The sequence below is a fragment of the Talpa occidentalis genome, unplaced genomic scaffold (genome assembly GCF_014898055.3).
Source record: "Talpa occidentalis isolate TD23 unplaced genomic scaffold, MPIMG_talOcc4v2.1 talOcc4.13, whole genome shotgun sequence".
Taxonomy (NCBI): domain Eukaryota; kingdom Metazoa; phylum Chordata; class Mammalia; order Eulipotyphla; family Talpidae; genus Talpa; species Talpa occidentalis.
This window is the reverse complement of record NW_023601322.1, coordinates 39,216,802-39,235,876: the sequence shown is the minus strand read 5'-3', so window position 1 is coordinate 39,235,876 and position 19,075 is coordinate 39,216,802. Positions and strand designations below refer to the sequence as shown.

Sequence of the window (19,075 nt, the reverse complement as noted above, 5' to 3'; positions counted from 1 at the left end):
CCCAGATTACAAAGCATAAGACCCAAGCAGGCATCAGACTGCTGTAGGGAGTGTCCAGAGCACAGGCCCAAGGGTAAAGATATGGAGATTGAGCCAAACAGACCCCAAAGGTAAAGACAGGGAAATTGAGGCCATTGTGGAATCACCGGTCCCTTTCAGATTTTACATAGTTATCCACCAAAGGCTCACAAGGAGTGACCCTTCCCAAACAGAGGAAGACTCTATCAGTGCAGTCTCTGCACAGGCTGGGGCTGCACTGTCTGCCCACCTGTGACTATACAGGTGCCTCTTCTCACTCTCTCCCTCCGCAGGGCAGCAGCTTCCTGCCAGCCCATGACCTGTACCTGCCGGGGCTTCTCTTCACTGACCTCCCTCAGCAGAGGCACCTCTGCTCAAGGCTGCCCGCCTGCAACCATGCAGGCCTCTCTCAGCAGACCTGTCCCTTTCGGGGCAGCTCTTCCTGCCGCTTGTGTCTATGCAAGTGTTCTTTATTCCTCTGTCCCTTTTCCTAATAAACCTGTCCTTTAAGTAAAACTAAAGTCTCTATCTCGTCAAGAAACTCACCTGGGAAACTCACCTTGTGCCCCTGAAACGGGAGCTCTGGTGAAACCTTTCCCAGTGTGAACCCAAGGACCTCGCACTCCAAACCCACAGACTTCAAAAACCACAACATATGGCACCCAACATGGGGCTTTTCATGTCATCTGGCACCCCACATAACCAAGGATGCTGAGGGAGGCCAGGGGAAGCCTAAGAACCTCACCCTTTTGACTGGAACAAGAGTCAAAGGATCATTGGCCCCCAGAGTCACAACCACTTAAACTTCCAGTGGAGTCCATTCTATTCCAATACTTTGATCACAGCAATCACTCAAAAAAGAGATCATATTTCAAGTATTACTAACCACATTGTATTCTTGCATTCTTATTTTTTCATCCAGACCTTTAACTATACTTTTTTGGGTGTGCAGACCTTGTGAAAAAAACGGTGTTCTCTCCTGGCACTGTGCCCCGGACTCCTCCAACTTTGAAATCCCTCCACCTTCTGAACAAGCCCAGTGCTCAGAAACAAGGCCTGAGAATTCAACAGTGGCTGTTTGTTCTGGACATTTAGAGAGAGTCCAGGTGAGAGCAGCACCTTCACAAGGTGCTGCTGGCTGCTCCAGTCACAAATAGGGTGGATCTCAGATACAACCCAGGGAGGCAGCATCTGTGCTCAGGTCACAGGCCCCCGCCCTTGGGCAGAGGGAAGGAAAGGGGCCTCCAGGGAGCAGCACAAATGATGTCAGAGGTGTTAGGAATCCACACAGATAAGCATCAGAGAACTGACAGTCTCCTGTAAAAATGTGTGTGTGTGTGTGTGTGTGTGTGTGTGTGTGTGTGGGTGGAGGGACAGGGGAGGCTTCATTTCTTTTTCATAACAGAATTGTCTAAAGTAAAGATGAGAAGATAGACTGTGTCAGAAAGACCCGGGTACAAGTCCTCACTGGGTGGCCCCGGAATAGTTACTGAATCTGCTGGCACCAGGGAAGAATGTTGCCTGTCCTGACTCTGGGAGCAATCAGTGACAGGAAGCCCAGAAGGTGCCCAGCACAAGGCTCAGCGTTCAGTCAACACTCAACAGCTAGTTTGCTTAGATACTATTATTGGGCTGGTAACCCCAACAACTGCAGTTAACACCCAGTATAGATGAACAGCTCCTAAGTTAAATTTTCTAGTCACTCCACTAGATAAGGTAAAAAGAAACAAGATTCACTTTGACGATATAATTTAACCCAATATATAAGAACTATTATTTCAAAAAAAAAAGGATTATTTCAACATGTTATCTTTAAAAAGTTATTATGAAATATTTTATACATTTTTTTTTCTCGAAGTCTTTGAGACTGCTGTGAACTTACATTTACAGCACATCTGAATTTAGATCCACCCAATTTTGATGTGGCTGATGTGTCTGGACATCCCTGGGCAGCACAGGTCTCGGAGGAATTGCTGGATGACCCTTCCTGATCAGTCTGGGCCTGTGTTTAAGATGCAAGCACTCCCTCCCCAGGGCGAGCAACTTTCTATAATGCTACCAAAGTTGAAGAGACAAAAAAGGCAAATTATCAAGAAATAAATGGTTTATTTTTCTTTATATCCATAGATTAGTAATAATAATACCATTATACAATCTTGCCTCTCTTGACAGAAAGCATTATTTGTACCAAAAAAAAAAAAAAAAAAAAATCAAAACACCCTGGCTTTGACTTGGGGCCAACAAGGCCTAAGGTAATTGGGACCCAAACAGGACATGACCAAACTGATCATTTTGGGCAGAAGGGAATGCTGGGATGACTTGGAGATCTCCACCTGGGGTCCCTGAGGGCTAATGAGTAACAGAAAATGAGAGCTTGTGAGTGCTGGAATCATCTGGGCCAGCCCCCTGATTTATAGAGCTCAGGCTCACCTGTAGTCTTGATGAGAAAATATATTATTGAGCAAATGAATATAATAGATTCCAGCAGAACATCTGGCCCAGGTGCAACAAACACTCCAACGCAGGCATAATTAACAAGTTTGCTTACTTACAGCTCCTTCTTTTTCAAGATTCATGGCCAGGGCCTCAGCACTCTTATCTACGAGGTCGGGCAGCCGGCCAAGCTGGTCTCTCTCACAAAGCCATTCCCAAATGCCTGCATCTTTCCCCCCTTGCCTTGCCCACCTTGCCTGGGGACTTCGCCGCAAATGGTTGTGCCTGCTGAAAAATGACATTATCCATGTAATAGATATGGGCACGGTTGTGTATAAAAGGAACCCTTGGTCTTTAAATGGGTGCTCAGACCTTACGGAGCTACCCAGGTCTGGGACCTCATGCATGAATAATAAAGCTTCTCCTGACCTCACCATTCCTGAAGTACCCTGGGTAAAGGCTAGAATTTATTTCTACAACAGTCGAAGCTGAGCACATGGAGGGTGCATACAGGTGATGGCTGAAGCTCCAACATGAGTTCACGAACAGATGGAACTGTAAGAGGCAGGATGGCATACTAAAAAAAACACCTTCTCCTCTGCTGGTGTCAAAGTAAGAAAAGAGCTGATATTTTAAAAACAAGGGGATTCTGGAATGCAATTTAAAAAAAAATCAAACAAACAAAACAAATGCCAGAGAAGTTTAAAAAATTTCAGCAAAGTTTTTGAGGTTAGTCCTGTTGGAAATGGGGGCCTGGGCTTGTTAATAGATCCCAGTTCTTTTCAGTCTCAAGAATCTCTCTTTACTTAATGGCACTTGGAAAGACTGGCATAAGATGACATTTGGATAGACGCCACTTTCTGCAAATGGAAAAGAACTGGCCTCTGAGTTTTGTGAAAGTAAAAAAACAAGGAAAATGCTAAGCCTCAAATTTCCTACTTTATTCTTAGTCTATAGAATGTTTGCCGTCCCAAATGAAGAACAAAAGCAAATGGAGGGCCTCCTTGGTGGCGCAAGGGGTTAAGCACAGCACTATGAAGCAATCCACAGCCTCTGCAGCATGAGTTCAATCCCCGGCCGGCCAGGGAGCAACCTACATGGCTCATCAGACCTCTCCTGACTCGCCCGCCGCTCCCCTCAGCAGTGTATTTCAGTAGATCTGCCTGTTCTGCTCCCCCGCACCTCTGGCCTGTACCCAGCTCTTGTACGCATAAATAAATAAATCTTTAAAAAAAAACAAAAAACAAATGGAAACTCTTTCTCTGTAAAGAGAACACATTGAACATCTTTACCTTAAATGACAAGCAGACCAGGAAAGGACAGTACATTAAAAAAAGAAGAAAAAGACAAGGATATGAATATAAGTATTGAAGTTCCAAATATACTAATCCATTCCTATTGGTTTCATTTTCTGCTTCTTTAACAAACTGAAGAAAACTTGCATAAGGAATGGCTACTGACTGAGTTAGCTGAGATGGGACAGGCTTCTCAGCACCTGAGGCTGCAGGGCCTGGTGTCCTGCCTGGAGATGCCTCACCAAACTTCCTTACCGTCTACATCTGAAAATGACCAAAATCAACTCCTGGCAGAGTAATAAAGTATTCAAATAACTTGTTATAACAGAGCAGAAATATTTGGACTTAGGCATTAATTTCTTAAACCTTCATTGAGGGTTTAGAATCAAGTGATCATTTCATGCAAATTCATTTCTTTTGACTCACAGAGGCAAAGGTTTAGTGTTTTAATCTGGCCTGGAAATTGTACTTCAGTGTTCAATGGTTTGAAACTTCCTCGGAGATATTAGGGAATTAAATGGATTAAAAGCTTTAAAGAATATAAATATAAATGTGTGTGCCCTTGTATATACATATTTAAATACTTGTTTAAACGCCCTGAGAGGACACCCATCAGTGCGTATAAACCCTAATCCCTCTGGTGATCATTTAGCACCAAGCTATTCTAATGGGGGTGACGGGGAGGGGGGAGTGTGCAGAATTCAAAAGAACACAGGACAACACGAGGCTATGAAAAGGCTGCGACTCGAGTACTAATGTCCTTGCTGGCTTCTTACTTGTTCCAGGACTCCCGCTCAATCCCCTCTCCTCCCCTGCCCTAAATGGAAAGCCCTCGAAGGAATTCTTGTGGTGCTCCTAAGTGGGTGAGTAGGGGTTCGAGGCCAGCCAGCATGACAGCAAGGAAAGAATACCCCCAGAGGAGTCTTCAAAGATGTGAAAACACAAAACAGAAGTGCAACATAACAGCCTGGGAGCATCGCCACGCGGTGAGGACAGTGATTAAGGGAGGCATCCTGTCTGTCAAGGTGAGGGGAGCTAGCCTGTATAGGGGAACCCTGCATCTGTTTCTGCACCACTGGGCATGGCACAGTCAGCATGACTTGCTCTCAGAGTGGGAAGACAACATAGGCCATTCTCTGCAACTGTCCGTGACCCCCAGGAAGTGTTATTCTTGACATGGTGAGAAGCAGTCCAGATCCTCCTTTCTTCCTTCTGACACACTGACAGGGAGCACGAAGCCCAGTGCTGTGATCTCTAGCAGGCAACCTCTGGGTGTTCTTTAGGAGATCTTCCTTTGGGAGAAAACCATCAAGGCCTCTCCCAGTCCACCCAGCAGGAAGCTGCAAAAAAAGAAAAAAAGCAGAAGATCAGTGTTTCACATTCCTCCTGGAGCTGCAGACCCAATGAGCTGGCTTGGAAGCCCCCTCATGCTGCCACCTAGAGGCCCATTCCCTGCTCAGACTGCCTGTGGAAGTCAGGCTCCAGAACTGCCCCCCTCCCCACCTTTGGAGCAATGTTCCTGAATAAGCCATGCAGTGGGAGGGGAGTGAGCTTTCAGGTGGGTTTTCCTTCTGTCAGAGAAGGTGATGTGTCCCACTCATTCTGACCAGGGAAGGTGGCAGCACTGATCTGCTGTTCTCCCAACATCCCTCAAAGAAGGCACACACCGGGCCTCCCAGGGGGCGCAGCGGTTGAGCGCTGGGTTGCGAAGCTGCCCACAGCCTCTGCAGCGCTGGTTCGATCCCTGGCTGCTCCCCGGGCACTGGAGGAGGGTCCCACATGGCGCGCAGACCTCTCTCTGCAGCCCGCTGCTCTCCTCAGCAGTGTATTTCATCAGTCTGCCTGCTCTGCTCCCTGCTCTGGCTCTGGTGAATTCTCTCACCCTCCCGCACTTCTGACTGTACCCAGTGCTTGTATAAATAAATAAAAATAAATCTTAAAAAAAAAAAAAAGGCACACACCATCTTCAACACCTGAGCAAGCACAGAAGAACTGTGACCCGATGCAATGGCTGCAGAGAGCTTTGGCTGGGGAGGGTTTTATTTCCACGAGTGCAGCCAGAGGCTCAGGTCATTTCTACACTTTCCACTAATCTTCCTTAATCACCAGGGAGAAGAACAGAGTAGCGGCTGGCTCTTTGCCACTTTTACTCCCACAGCCTTAGAACAATGCTGAAGTGTAATAACCTTGTATTTCATCCCTTTGGCTTAGCTATTTTATGAAACACCAAAGCAGCTTAGTGAATGCTAAATGAAAACAAAACTTGGTTCCATTTACTGTTAAGAGAGCCAGGGAGGTAAGCTTTTGACGCTGTTTAGAAAACAGCAGAAGCTAACATGGGGTGCAAGAATCTTAATAGCATTTCAACTATTTAAGTCAGAGTTTCACTGAACTGTTTGCAAATCATGTAATCCTGCTCACTCCTGAAATGAACAAACTTCCTGTAACTAAGGCCTAAGCATCACCCCACCAGAAACAGTGGTCTCCAGCATCTCTTCCAGGGGGGTTGTTTTCAGCATATCTCAGTCCTCTTTTCTCCCTTTGGGGACCAGAGACCCCATTTCATTTTTACATTCATCATTGCAGTTATTCAATTAATTCCTCTTGAACCCATTAGACAGCAGACAGAGTGAACCCTTCTTCCAGCTGAAGGCACTGCACTTAATGCAGCTCTCACTACTTATTCAATGAATGATGACATTCTTATACTTGCTCCCCTACTCCCATCAATATTCTAAACTATTTTTGCTGTTTTCTCTTTTCCTCATCAAAACCTGTCTGCCCAATTGGGCCTCCCCGGTGGCGCAGCGGTTGAGCGCTGGGTTGCGAAGCTGCCCGCGGCCTCTGCAGCGCCGGTTCGATCCCCGGCTGCTCCCGGCCACCAGAGGAGGGTCCCACATGGCGCGCAGACCTCTCCTGCCGCCCGCTGCTCCCCTCAGCAGTGTACTTCAGTCCTTCTGCCTGCTCTGCTCCCCGCTCTGGCTCTGGTGAATTCTCTCACCCTCCCGTGCTTCTGACTGTACCCAGTGCATGTACAAACAAACCAAAAACAAACAAACAAATAAATAAATAAAAAACATGCCTCTATTAAAAAAAAAAAAAAAAACAAACAAAACCTGTCTGCCCAATATATTATTCCCTCAGGTCCTTGCTGAGTGACAGTTCACATCTGATAAGTCACTCTGTGCTGAGAGGTAATGAGCAATATTTATTTAGAAGGCCCTTCTTCAAAAGCATTTTCAAGAGGAGTTTTTAAATTTTTAATGCAAATGGAGAGCTGATAAATTTCAGACACCATGATCCTACTAGAGGTATTTTAGAGTGTGTTGGGAGAAGTCTTCCTCTAAATTCATTCTTCCTACAAAGAGACGTAGACATTCTCCATGAAGCTCCCTAAATTTAAAAGGATAAGATATCTTTACCTCAAAAATGATTAGAGCATTTCCTAAAGACTCTTGGTACCATGACCCTCAGGCTGGTGACCTAAGATCAATGGCAGACTCAATGCAAAGGGGAGAAGAGGCCTTGTTCTAGCTATTTCTTTCTCTCCTTACACCCAAACCACTCGATGAAAGAGTGATTCTCCTAGTCTAAAAAGAATCCAAAGGGGCACCAACAACTAATTCTGCTCAGCAGGGATACTGTTTGCAGTTCAGAATTTTTTTTCTTTTTTCTGAACTAAATGTCTTTTGCTAAAATTTTGCAACAGAGAGAATTCACATGGCTACAGAGCATAAAAGTCTGTTAATTATAAAATGAACAATTAAATAAGAATCTGAATATTTAAATTACTGGGATTGAGATAGATTGTTTTTATAATTAAAACAAGATAATTTACTGCACAAGAGCCATTGATTTTAGTTAAAGCCATTGATTAAAGTTAAAAGTTGATCAATGTCGGGTTTGTAATTTTTCTTGTGTACAGTATTTAGAAGGCTGCCACTTGTTATTTATCCAGCAAGCACTGAGTGCTACATAGAGAGATGCAAAGGTGAATAAAACAAGGTGGTCCCTGAGTTGAGGCGGTCACAGCTGGAGGTCACACAGAGTGTGTGCCCCTGCCTATCACTCAGGAGGTGCTGCGGGGTTGTGCACAAAGGGCATAGGAGGGGCTGCTGACTTCATAACTTGAGATGATCCAAATCTTTAATTAGGAGATAGGCAAGGTTCTTCAGATCTTGTTGAATTTCCTCATTAACCACCATAAACCTTTAGATCAGTGATTCCCACCTGTGCTAATTTTGCCCCCAAAGGGGACAGCTGGCAATGTCAGAGACCTATTTGGTTGTTTCAAGTGAGGGGGTACAACCAGCATCTAGTGATTTAAGGGTCAGGTTTGCTATTAAACATACTACAGGGCCCAGGAGAGTCAACAACAAAAAATTATTTGGTCCAATTTGTCAACAGCGCCGAGGGGAAATCTAACGTATTTCGTGCTGCTAAGCCAGGTAAAGAGAAGATAAAGAGCAATGCATGCGTTTATGCCTTAGCCATGACCTCACCATGCTGGAATCATGGACCGTGTCCATAGTCTCAGAGTCCAGCAGGCACCCTGTGCAGAATGAATGGGAGTAGAAGCAAATGGATTTGAGGCTGTCAGGCAGACAGTGTGTGCTCCTCTTGGCCAGTCTGGGCGGTGAAGAACCCAAGGCCAGGTGAGGGCCCGCCTCTACCCATCCAGCATGTGCTGCTCTGAGGAAGTGCAAGCCAACATTACAGCTGCCCACACTTTCAAAACAATCTGGTGGTTTGGACTTTTATGAAGAAATACGCCAATTTCTAAATATTGATGAATAATTTGAAATTTGACAAACAATAACTTTACAAGCAAACACACAGATCAAAGAAAACCAGGCCTGCAGTCTCTGCCTGTGTCCATGGCCAAGACCAGCCCCACCCCTGTCCAGAATCTGAGGGCTGGTCATCTCGTCACGGCTTGAACACCCCCAGTATATGAACAACACAGACCAGTTCTGTGTAACAGACAGAAAATTCGAAACACAGTCTGACACTCCTTTCTGCTGGTTCACTTTGTGGTTGGAAAATTCTTTGAGGCTGAAAACACACCATCCTTAAACTCAAGAGTTCTCAAAAATCAGGAAATTCCAAAGTCAAGGTTCCTTTTGCAATAATCACACATGCTGTTTCCTTGATTTGGGTACACACTGCTTTTCTTTCCATTTTGTTCAGGGCATACCATAAAGTTCACAGGATGTGAAACAGCCTGGAGACACGGCCTCACACAGAAAGTCACTGGAATAGACAGACCTAGCGTTTCCTCCCCAGTGGAGGGCTGTCTCGCTCTCATTTCCCACATTCAAATCAACACCTTTTTTTTTTTTTAGTTAATTCTAAAATTCTATACAAAATATTGTCAAGGAGGGCTTATTTGTAAGAAAGAAAAATACTGTCATGAATTTAGATGATCAATATGAAGTTTGTAGAAATGTGGGAAGTCTCAAGAATGCACCAGGACTCAAACCCTTTTTCTCCTGGAATTTGGGTTTTCAGATGTTAACCTGTCCACTATTTGTGGCATCCCCTCCTAGAAGGATAGGAGCAGAGGAAGCAGGAGAACCACAGGATCAGCACCCTGCCCCACAGCTCCAGCTCTCACCAATTAATAAGTCTCAACATTGGCACCTCCTGCCCCAATTCCTCCCTTCCTGGTACAAGGTGGGGCTGGGGGGGAGAGGGGCGGGTGGCGGGCACACCCTCTTCCATCCTCAGTCTACCTAAGCCTCTCCCTTCTGCATAAGGTCCATTTTCCAGCCAGTTCCCTCCTGATCACTCTGTTCTCTCTTCTTTCAGTTTGTACATACATCAGGCATCCAAACAATTATGACCCCATCCCATACATTTTCTTTTTGACTTCCCTTGAAAACTCACTGAGGATTGGTTGTTGTCTTTTACTTCTTAATGGCTTCCACACATTCTGCATAGAGTAGACATTTGATAAATATTTTTAGCTGATGAGCAGAATTATAGCTTATAGTATTAAAGAGTCTAAGTCAATGAGATCTTTTCTCTAAAAACATCCAGCGGACATTCTTAGTTCACCATCAGCCCTTGACAAGAAATGAAACCGGTTTGTCCTGAGTAACATTCCTTCTGTTTTGCTGTTGAATCTTTAAGGTTTTATTTACAGATGATTCCACTGTTAGTAAGAGGAACATTTAGGACAATTTCCCTTCCATCTCCATTATGACCCATTTCTACCTAGAAATGGTCTACACTGCTGGTCAATCCTTGGCATTTTTCAAGTCAGCTCTAGGAAGGTACATGACAGGTAATGTGGTCTTGGACACAGACATCTGGTTTGATTCCTGGTCCACTCATGTCATAGTACAAAATCTTGGGAAATCATGTAAAAGACCAAACCTCAGCTTCTTCATCTTTAAAATGGGAGTAACTTGTACTCCTACAATTTGCTTATACATGACAGCTATAAAGACGTATATAACAAAATTCTGTAGCATAGCAGACATGCATTCCATGTCACCATCAAAAAATGGGGTAAACTTAGGAGAATTATTGACAGTAAATGAGATAGTATTAATGTAAAAGTGTCTGAAACATAGAAGTTGCTCAATAAATGGTTTGTTATTACTATTAAAAGGAAAAGGAGGGAAAAAATAAACTAAAAAAAAATAAAAGGAAAAGGAGGAGACCCCAACAGGGAAAGGAGGATCAGGAAGGTGTAGAAGTATTTCCTAATTTTTTCTTTTGCTTCCACTTCTTGAGCAGGAAATGCCTCATCAAGTAGGAGCTCCCAAGAGAGAATGAGAATCAATTTTTGTTTAATGCCACAAGCAAAAAAAATGAATTTCTGTCAGTCTGGGATGGTTTAAATCTGGGTCTTCCCTCAAGCAGGAAGATGAGCAACTATAGATACCACAGGGATAACAATTTTTCACTTTTATCCAACAACAGTTCCTGGCCTTTGACAAATGTTTATTGAATGAATGAACCCCTTCTAGGTCAAGACTGCATGAGATGCTAAATCACCTCCTAGACTATCTCATCCTGGTATTCACATATTTATCCTGTAGGAATCTCCAACAGAAGTTTAAAAATATTGTTTCCATGACTACAATAGCACCAGGGATTGGTCACAAGAAATTCTAGAAGACAGGAGGCTTCCATGGGCACACCAGCACTGTGGCTCTTGATTCAGGGGTCAATTCTGCAGCTCCAACTTATAAACCAATGCAAACGAAAACAGAACAAAAACTAGCAAAAAAAAAAAATGGGGGGACCAGTTCTTAGGATTACTTTGATTCCAAGCAAGAGGAAAAAACGCTGATTTTCTAGAACCATGCCTTATTTGAACAAAGCTAAGTAATGCCCTTCCTTTCTGTATTACTAATAAGGAAATATAAAAACCTATTCTAAAACTTTCTGTAATTCAAGTTTGCAGTGCCATTCCATGCAGGTGAGGTGGAAGCAGAGAGGGAATCTTCCAAACAATTATGTCAAAACTGAAATGGAAATAAACATTGGCTTAAAATGGCCCTAGGTTTGTTTTTAAGATAAGAAGTAGGAGACTAGTAAGCATGTGGCTCCTCTGCTCAAAATCCTCTAATTGCTTCCCATTTCCCTCAGCATAAAGCCAACTTCTTATAATGTCCTTTAAGACTCCACAAGGTTAGGGTCTCCCTGGTGGTGCAAGGGGTTAAGCTCAGCCCTGTGAAGCTGTCCGCAGCCTCTGCAGCATGAGTTCAATCCTGGGCCTGGCCGGGGAGCAACCCACATGGCACAGCAGACCTCTCCTGACTCTCCCACTGCTCCCCTCAGCAGTGTATTACAATAGATCTGCCTGTTCTGTTCCCCACTCTGTCTCTGGTGGATCTTCTCACTGCTTTCCTTCCACCCCACACCTCTGGCCTGTACCCCAGTTCTTGTATACATAAAATAAATAAATCTTTAAAAAAAAAAGGCCCCACAAAGTTAGCTGTCAACTGCCTCTCTCATGTCATCTCTTAATACTCTCCCTCTTGTCACACTGCTCTAGGTAGGCCAAGCACATGGCCACCTCAGGACCTTTGCACTTGCTGATCCCCCCAACTTTCCCTTGGTTCACTTCCTTACTTCCATCAAGTCTCTGCTCATGTATCATAGAGGGAGGCAGTGCTGTCTTTACATAAACTGATGAGTGCATTCTAAACAGAATGATTTGGTGATTTTCTAAGAGAAAGTGAACTGAAGGATCAAAGAAAAGGAAAGAAAGCCAAACAAAGAGAGCTAGCTAGATCTCTAGATCTATATAAGCATCTGTCTGTCCATCTATTATACCTACCTATCAAAAAATAGTGACTCACAATATGGTGACTCTTGTGTGGATGAATGACTGCAAGGTGTACTAGTGATGTTGTTTGTTGATCTGAAGGTGGACTGTGTAGCTGTGGTATGCTCAGTGTGTGAAAATCATCAAGTTGTATATTCACGATATATACACTTTTTTAGATGGACTTTCATATGTCAACAAAACATATGCCCAACACACACAGCCCCTTTCTTCAACATCTGGGGGGAAAAGTTTATATCCTGATGAAATTCAAACAACTAACTTGCACTTCCTCTCTCTATGCAGAAGACTTACCATCCTACAGTTGCTCTGGTCAGGATCATATCAAACAGCAGTATTGATAAACCAGCTGTGATTACCTGCAGAAATAATTTCAACAATAGGTCATCAAAGCAGCAGGACTTCAGTAACCTTCTCCAAAGTCACTTTTACAAGCTCAGTTCAGATCCCCGACATTAGCCATTTCTTTCCAATGTCCTTTCCCCACATTCTTCCTAGAATTTAGTGTTGCCCCTGAGCAAAGCATTTGGTATAGAAAATGTTAAGTCCTAGTCTATTTTGGAGGTGGGAATTTTCAAAGCATTTAACTTCCAAACTTTTTAATAGAGGAGGCACACAGCCAACATCTCACTCATCTCTACAGAGCAGGGGGGCCTGGTAAGAACACTCATTTCCATCTTGTCTCAGCCATGCAGAATTAATTTGCAAGGTCAGTGGTGCTCATTAACCTGCTGCCAGATCCTCCAAAAAAAAAACATATCCATCAAGCCATCTTAAGCACTGTCTCTCTCCCTGTCCTAATGCCCTGTCTTTTTGGCCTGTGTCACACATTCTAAGAAACCAGGTGCCTCCTTGGGGAAGGGAGCAATTAAATAATTAATTATTTGCAAATATCTAGAAGTCAAAGGGAAGAAGTTATCCCTGCATCTCTGTGGGTCAGAAATTAGAGAAAAGTTTACCTCCCAGAAGTAGCTCCAGGTCATGAAGCCCCGAAGGAATGGCACTAAGGAGATGCAGACCCCTGCCGTGTGTCTAAACAGTGTGTGTGAATCAAGACCCAGTGCTGTGAACATGTGTAACAACTGCTCAGGAAAAGATGTTTATTTTTGCCAGAATTTTGTATTCTGAAACGGTATTCTGAAATGCAGAACCGCTTCCATTAAGAAGGACACCCTAAAGATTGGCTTTCTTGAAATGAGAATAAACAGGCGATATTAGCATGTGACACTCAGACTGAAAGCCCTTGGAAAAGTCAACTACCCCTGACATCTCACTCAAGGGACTTCAAAGACTGTCTCCTCAGGTGGCCAGGCTGGAAACAAGGCAGCGAGCAGATGGTGGGAAGGAAGGCGTGTGTTTAAGGAGCCTCATTTTCATTCATTGATCATTTACTATTTCAAATAGAAGTCTGAAAATATAAACCTTTCAGTATGTAAACTTTGTGATTCTGGAACCTTGCAGCTTACCCTTTTCACTTTCTGGTTGCTGTCCTTTATTGATTTGCAGCAAAAACCTTGACCACAAAAAAGACTTGTGTGGTAATCAGGGACAAAAAAGAAGTGGCAACATGGTCAGAGAGACCATAGCAAAGCAGAACTCAAAGCAGCACAGGAAAGATTTCTCAAAGTGCTGAACAGCATGGAGGTGCCCTTTTGTCTTAATATGACTGTGATGAGGGTCTCCCTGGTGGAGCAGGCGGATGAGTGCAGCGCCATGAGGCTGTCCGCAGCCTCTGCAGTGCCAGTTCGATCCCTGCCGGCCTCGGAGCAACCCACATGGTGAGCAGACCTCTCCTGTCTCGCCCGCTGCTCCCCTCAGCAGTGTATTTCGTCAGTCTGCCTGTTCTGTTCCCAGCTCTGTCTCTGGTGAATCCTCTCACCCTCCCGTGCATCTGGCCTGTACCCTGTCTCTTGTATGAATAAAATAAATCTTTAAAAAAAATTTAAAAATAAAAACAAACAAAAAAAAACCCAAAAAGTTGTTGAATCAATACATAAATATGACTGTGATGAGTGGCAGACACACACACAAATTTTTATCTAACATTTTGTTTAGGACTTTTCCATCTATGATGCAAATGAAGTGGGCCAACAAGTTATTACCTTGCAACCTAATTGTTTGGTTTTGTAACAAGGTTATACTGACCACATAAACTCGTTTATCAGCACAAGGATACAAATGCTCATATATCAGCATCTGTCACTTTGCAAAAGTCACTATAGAAGAAGGCACGAATGGCAGCATAAGATATTTTCCTGTAAGGGATAAAGTTGACCTTCACTATAAAAGTAAAACCCAACTTTAATGTCCCTAAACCTGGAGCTTCTAGTTGGGAGTGGCCCAGTTGAAATACAGAGGTAGTAATGGCCAGTGTCCTCACCAAGTCTTTCTCCTTGATTCAAGCTTGCCATTTTAGTTTTACCAAGACTGTATTTCATTTAGGTTTTCCACTTCATTAACATTTAGTTGTGTGAGTTCAACAATCTAGAGGAGATGGACAAATTCCTACAACTCTACAATCACTCAAAGCTAGATAAAGAAGAAATAGAACACCTAAACAGACCAATTACAAGCAGCGAAATTGAAATGGTAATCAAAAACCTTCCCAAAAACAAAAGCCCAGGATCTGATGGATTTACAAATGAATTCTACCAAACATTCAGAAATGAATTAGTGCCTATCCTTCACAAACTCTTCCAAAAAATTGAGAAGGAAGGGATAATACCAAACACGTTCTATGAAGCCAACATTACACTAATACCAAAACCGAACAAGGACAATACAAAAAAAGAAAACTACAGGCCAATCTCCCTAATGAACACTGATGCAAAAATCCTCAATAAAACTTTAGCTATCAGAATCCAACAATGTATCCATAAGATAATTCACCACGACCAAGTAGGATTCATTCCAGAAACACAAGGATGGTTCAATATCTGAAAATCAATCAACGTTACCCAACACATCAACAAAAAGAAATATAAAAACCATATGATAATATCAATAGATGCCAAGAAAGCTTTCAACAAAGTGCAACACCCATTCATGATAAAAGCCCTTGAAATTCTTGGGATACAAGGAACATACCTCAACATCATAAAGGCCATATATGACAAGCCAACAGCCAGTATCATTCTCAATGGTGAAAAGCTGAAAGCATTTCCATTAAGATCTGGAACAAGACAAGGATGTCCACTCTCACCACTGCTTTTCAATATAATACTGGAGTACTAGCCAGAGCAATAAGACAAGAGAAAGACATACAAGGAATCCAAATAGGAAAAGAAGAAGTCAAACTGTTAGGGGGAAAAGGATGTCCTAAAGATAATTCCATACAGGCTTTGTGGACTCCACCCCCACCCCAGGCCAAAGCCAAAGACACTGGGAACTCCAAATCCCATCACCACCAAAGGGAAGGTGGCTGGGACCTGAGGGTGGGGGTAAGCAGCCAGGTTGATAAAAGGCAGACACGTGGGCTTTGGGGGATCCCCCATTTTGGCTCTCCACTAGGTAGCAGCGTCCAGCCAGCCCTGAGAGTGCCTTTGGGTTTCCAGGTCGGCGGATTGGGTAGGACGCATTAAAGACTTTGTTTCCCTATTTTCTCCCCGAGTTGTACATTTTCCTTATTTTCTTTTCCCTTGTAAATAAACCTTTTATTAACCTTTTGTGTATGCCTGTAGTAGAGTATTAATAAGTCCTTTTTAAGCGCGCGGGTGAGGACCCACAGCCAGGCAACCCGCTCAATATTGGGGCTGCCCTATAACAAAACTATCACTATTTGCAGATGATATGATAATATACATAGACCCCAAAAACTCTAGAAAAACTAATTCAACTAATCAATCAGTTCAGTAAAGTGGCAGGATACAAAAGCAACATGCAAAAATCAGTAGCCTTCCTATACACAAACAATAAATCTAAAGAAGAAGAAATAAAAAAAAAATCCCTTTTATTATCAAAACAAAAAAAATCAAAAACTTGGGAATAAATCTAACAAAAGAGGTAAAGGACCTATACAAAGGAAACTATAAAACACTGTTAAAAGAAATAGAAGAAGACACAAAGAAATGGAAAGACTACCCTGCTCATGGATTGGAAGAATAAACATTATTACAATGGCCATCCTACCAAAAGCAATATACAGATTCAATGCTATTCCAATCAAAATTTCAATGTCATTCTTCAAAGAAATAGAACAATTATTGATGAAATTCATATGGAATCACCAAAAACCGCGAATGGCCAAAGCTCTCCTGAAAAAAAAAATAGAAGGGAATGTAGGCATCACACTCCCAGACTGCAAACTATACTACAAAGCCATAATCATCAAAACTGCATGGTACTGGAACAAGAACAGACACACATACCAATGGAATCGAATAGAAAATCCAGAAATAAACCCACAGATTTATGGTCAACTAATCTTTGACAAAGGAGCAAAGAATATGCATTGGAGCAAAGGAAGTTTGTTCAATAAATGGTGCTGGGAAAACTGGGTCGCTACATGCAAAAGAATGAAGCTTAACCACTACCTAACACCATGCACAAAACCCAACTCAAAATGGATTAAAGAACTAGACATAAGACCTGAAACCATAAAATACATAGAAGGAAATATAGGTGAAACACTCCATGATATGCACCTCGAAGACATCTTTACAGACACATCACCCAAAACAGTAATAGTGAAGGCAAAGATAAGCAGCTGGGACTATATTAAATTAAAGAGCTTCTGCACAGCAAAAGAGACAATAACAAAAACAGAGAGAAACCCCACCAACTGGGAGAACATTTTTGCACACAACACTAATGATAAAGGACTGATCACAAAAATCTACAAAGAGCTGATGACACTCAACATAAAGAAAATAATCCAGTCAAAAAATGGGCAGAAGAGCTAAAAAGAAACTTCTCTGAAGAGGAAATGCAAATGGACAACAGGCATATGAAAAAATGTTCAACATCACTTGTAATCAGGGAAATGCGAATCAAAACTACAATGAGATACCATCTTACACCAGTGAGAATGGCACATATTAAAATAACTAGAAACAACAAATGTTGGCGAGGGTGTGGAGAAAAAGGAACTCTCCTGCACTGTTGGTGGAAGTGCAAACTGGTCCAACCACTATGGAGAGCTGTGTGGAGATTTCTGGACCTACTAAACATAGAGCTTCCATATGATCCAGCAATTCCACTCCTAGGTATTTACCCAAAAGACACAGAAACATCAATTCCAAAGAACACCTGCACCCCTATGTTTATAGCAGCACTGTTTACAATAGCTAAGCTTTGGAGACAACCCAAATGCTCAAAAATAGATGACTGGATCAAGAAGATGTGGTACATATACACCATGAAATATCACTCAGCATTCAAAAAAGATAAACACATGCAATTTGCAGCAACATGGATGGTGCTGGAAGGGATCATGCTCAGCGAAATAAGCCAGAAAGAACAAGAAAAATACCGGATGGTCTCACTCATAGCAGGAATCTAGAAAACTTAAATAAGGGACCAGGAAAATGAATAACTATAAGAAAGTGAAAATCAAAATCAACAAACAACTATGAACCAGAGACACTCTATGGGGGTTGGGGGGCGGGGAAAGGAGGGGTTGGGGTCAAAATAAGGGAGTTGTAATTGTATGGGGAATATAAAAATAAAATTTAAATTAAAAAAACATTAAAAAATAAATAAAATTAAAAAAACATTTAGTTGTGTAGAGAAATTTCTTATCTTATGTGTGCCTATTTTTATCACCATCCTTTTTTTAAAACTTCTGTCATCCCCCCCTTTTTTCCATTCTTTAGTTTGTTTTTTTAAGATTTATTTATTTTTGCACACAAGTGTGGCGTACAGGTCAGAGGTGTCGGGGTGGGGGTTGAGAGGATTCATCACCAGAGGCAGAGTGGGGAACAGAACAGGAAGACTGACCAAAGTACACTGCTGAGGGAAGCAGCGGGTGAGTCAGGAGAGGCCTGCTGCCCTGGCTGGCTGGGGATTGAACTCGTGCTGTAAAGGCTGCAAACAGCTTCATAGGCTGGTCTTAACCCCTTGCACCACCAGGGAGGCCCTCCATTCCTTAGTTTTGACCAAAGTTAACTCTCTTGCTAATCTCTCTTTCCTTTTGAAACTCCTTGGACAGTTCTTGGGATGGTGCCCATGGAGATGTATTTCTTAGAGTTGCTGAGTAAAGCTCTATTCTATTGATGGATATAAGTGATGCTGGCAGGTTGACATAATGGAACAACCTCATTAAATTTATGAAGGGCCAAATTCTGCACCATTGTATTCATGAACTTTTCTCCTTTTTACCAGGTATTTCCCCCAACAGTAATGAATAAATGACCAATGTAATTATATTTAAAGTATAGAACATGCTAACTTGATATGTATATATATGTGTGTATATTCTTTAGACTGACTGCCTGACTGCCTCTTTCACATGACCTTTCTCGGAGCTGTCACTTCCCATGGGCACTGAGATGGACACACCTAAGCCCTGTGCCTCTGGGAGCTTCTTTTTAGCTTTAACATCTCATCTGCCACAAAAAGATAGTGCACCTGCTTGTTCCTGTTAACTGCACCTTTTGCCAAGAAAAACACTTCTTAAAATTTTCAACCCAGTCCCAATGTGTAAATCAGGCTGGTGTAGTAGCCACACAGGTGCCTCTGCCATCTGCTGCTTCCTGGAAATGTTTGTGTAGCCTCTTGCCTTTCTCTGGAGCCAGTTTCTCAAACTTCTCTCAATTTTTCTGTCTCAATGAGCAAATTTTCTGCTGTCTGCTGAGACATTGAAATTTCACCAACAGGTTTGTCTTATTTCTGTAGAGTGTGCACACTGAAGTTGTTTGCACTGAACGCTACTGTGCAGTTGAGAGGACTGCATTTTATTCTATTCTAATCATCAGTATCTCAGCCTTGTCCACTTTTTTACACTTCCATCACCAGCCCTAGCAGTCAGCTCTTTGGGGAGGCATTTTCTCACACACAGTATCACCAAAGTTCTGTCACTTTG

The 19,075-nt window shown here is 42.7% G+C and overlaps 1 protein-coding gene across 2 annotated transcripts in view; it reads right to left on the bottom strand.

Moving 5' to 3' along the window:
• Positions 1 to 2,127: 2,127 nt before the first annotated feature.
• Positions 2,128 to 19,075, bottom strand: part of TMEM241 (transmembrane protein 241) — a 158,193-nt gene continuing 141,245 nt past the window's right edge. For both annotated transcript variants that reach the window (XM_037508735.2, XM_037508736.2), the window contains 2 exons: positions 12,349 to 12,413; positions 2,128 to 5,086 (listed from right to left, as the gene is read on the bottom strand). In XM_037508735.2, coding sequence (XP_037364632.1) covers positions 5,026 to 5,086; positions 12,349 to 12,413 — 126 coding nt within the window. In that variant the 3' untranslated portion in view covers positions 2,128 to 5,025. The remainder of the gene's footprint in view (positions 5,087 to 12,348; positions 12,414 to 19,075) is intronic.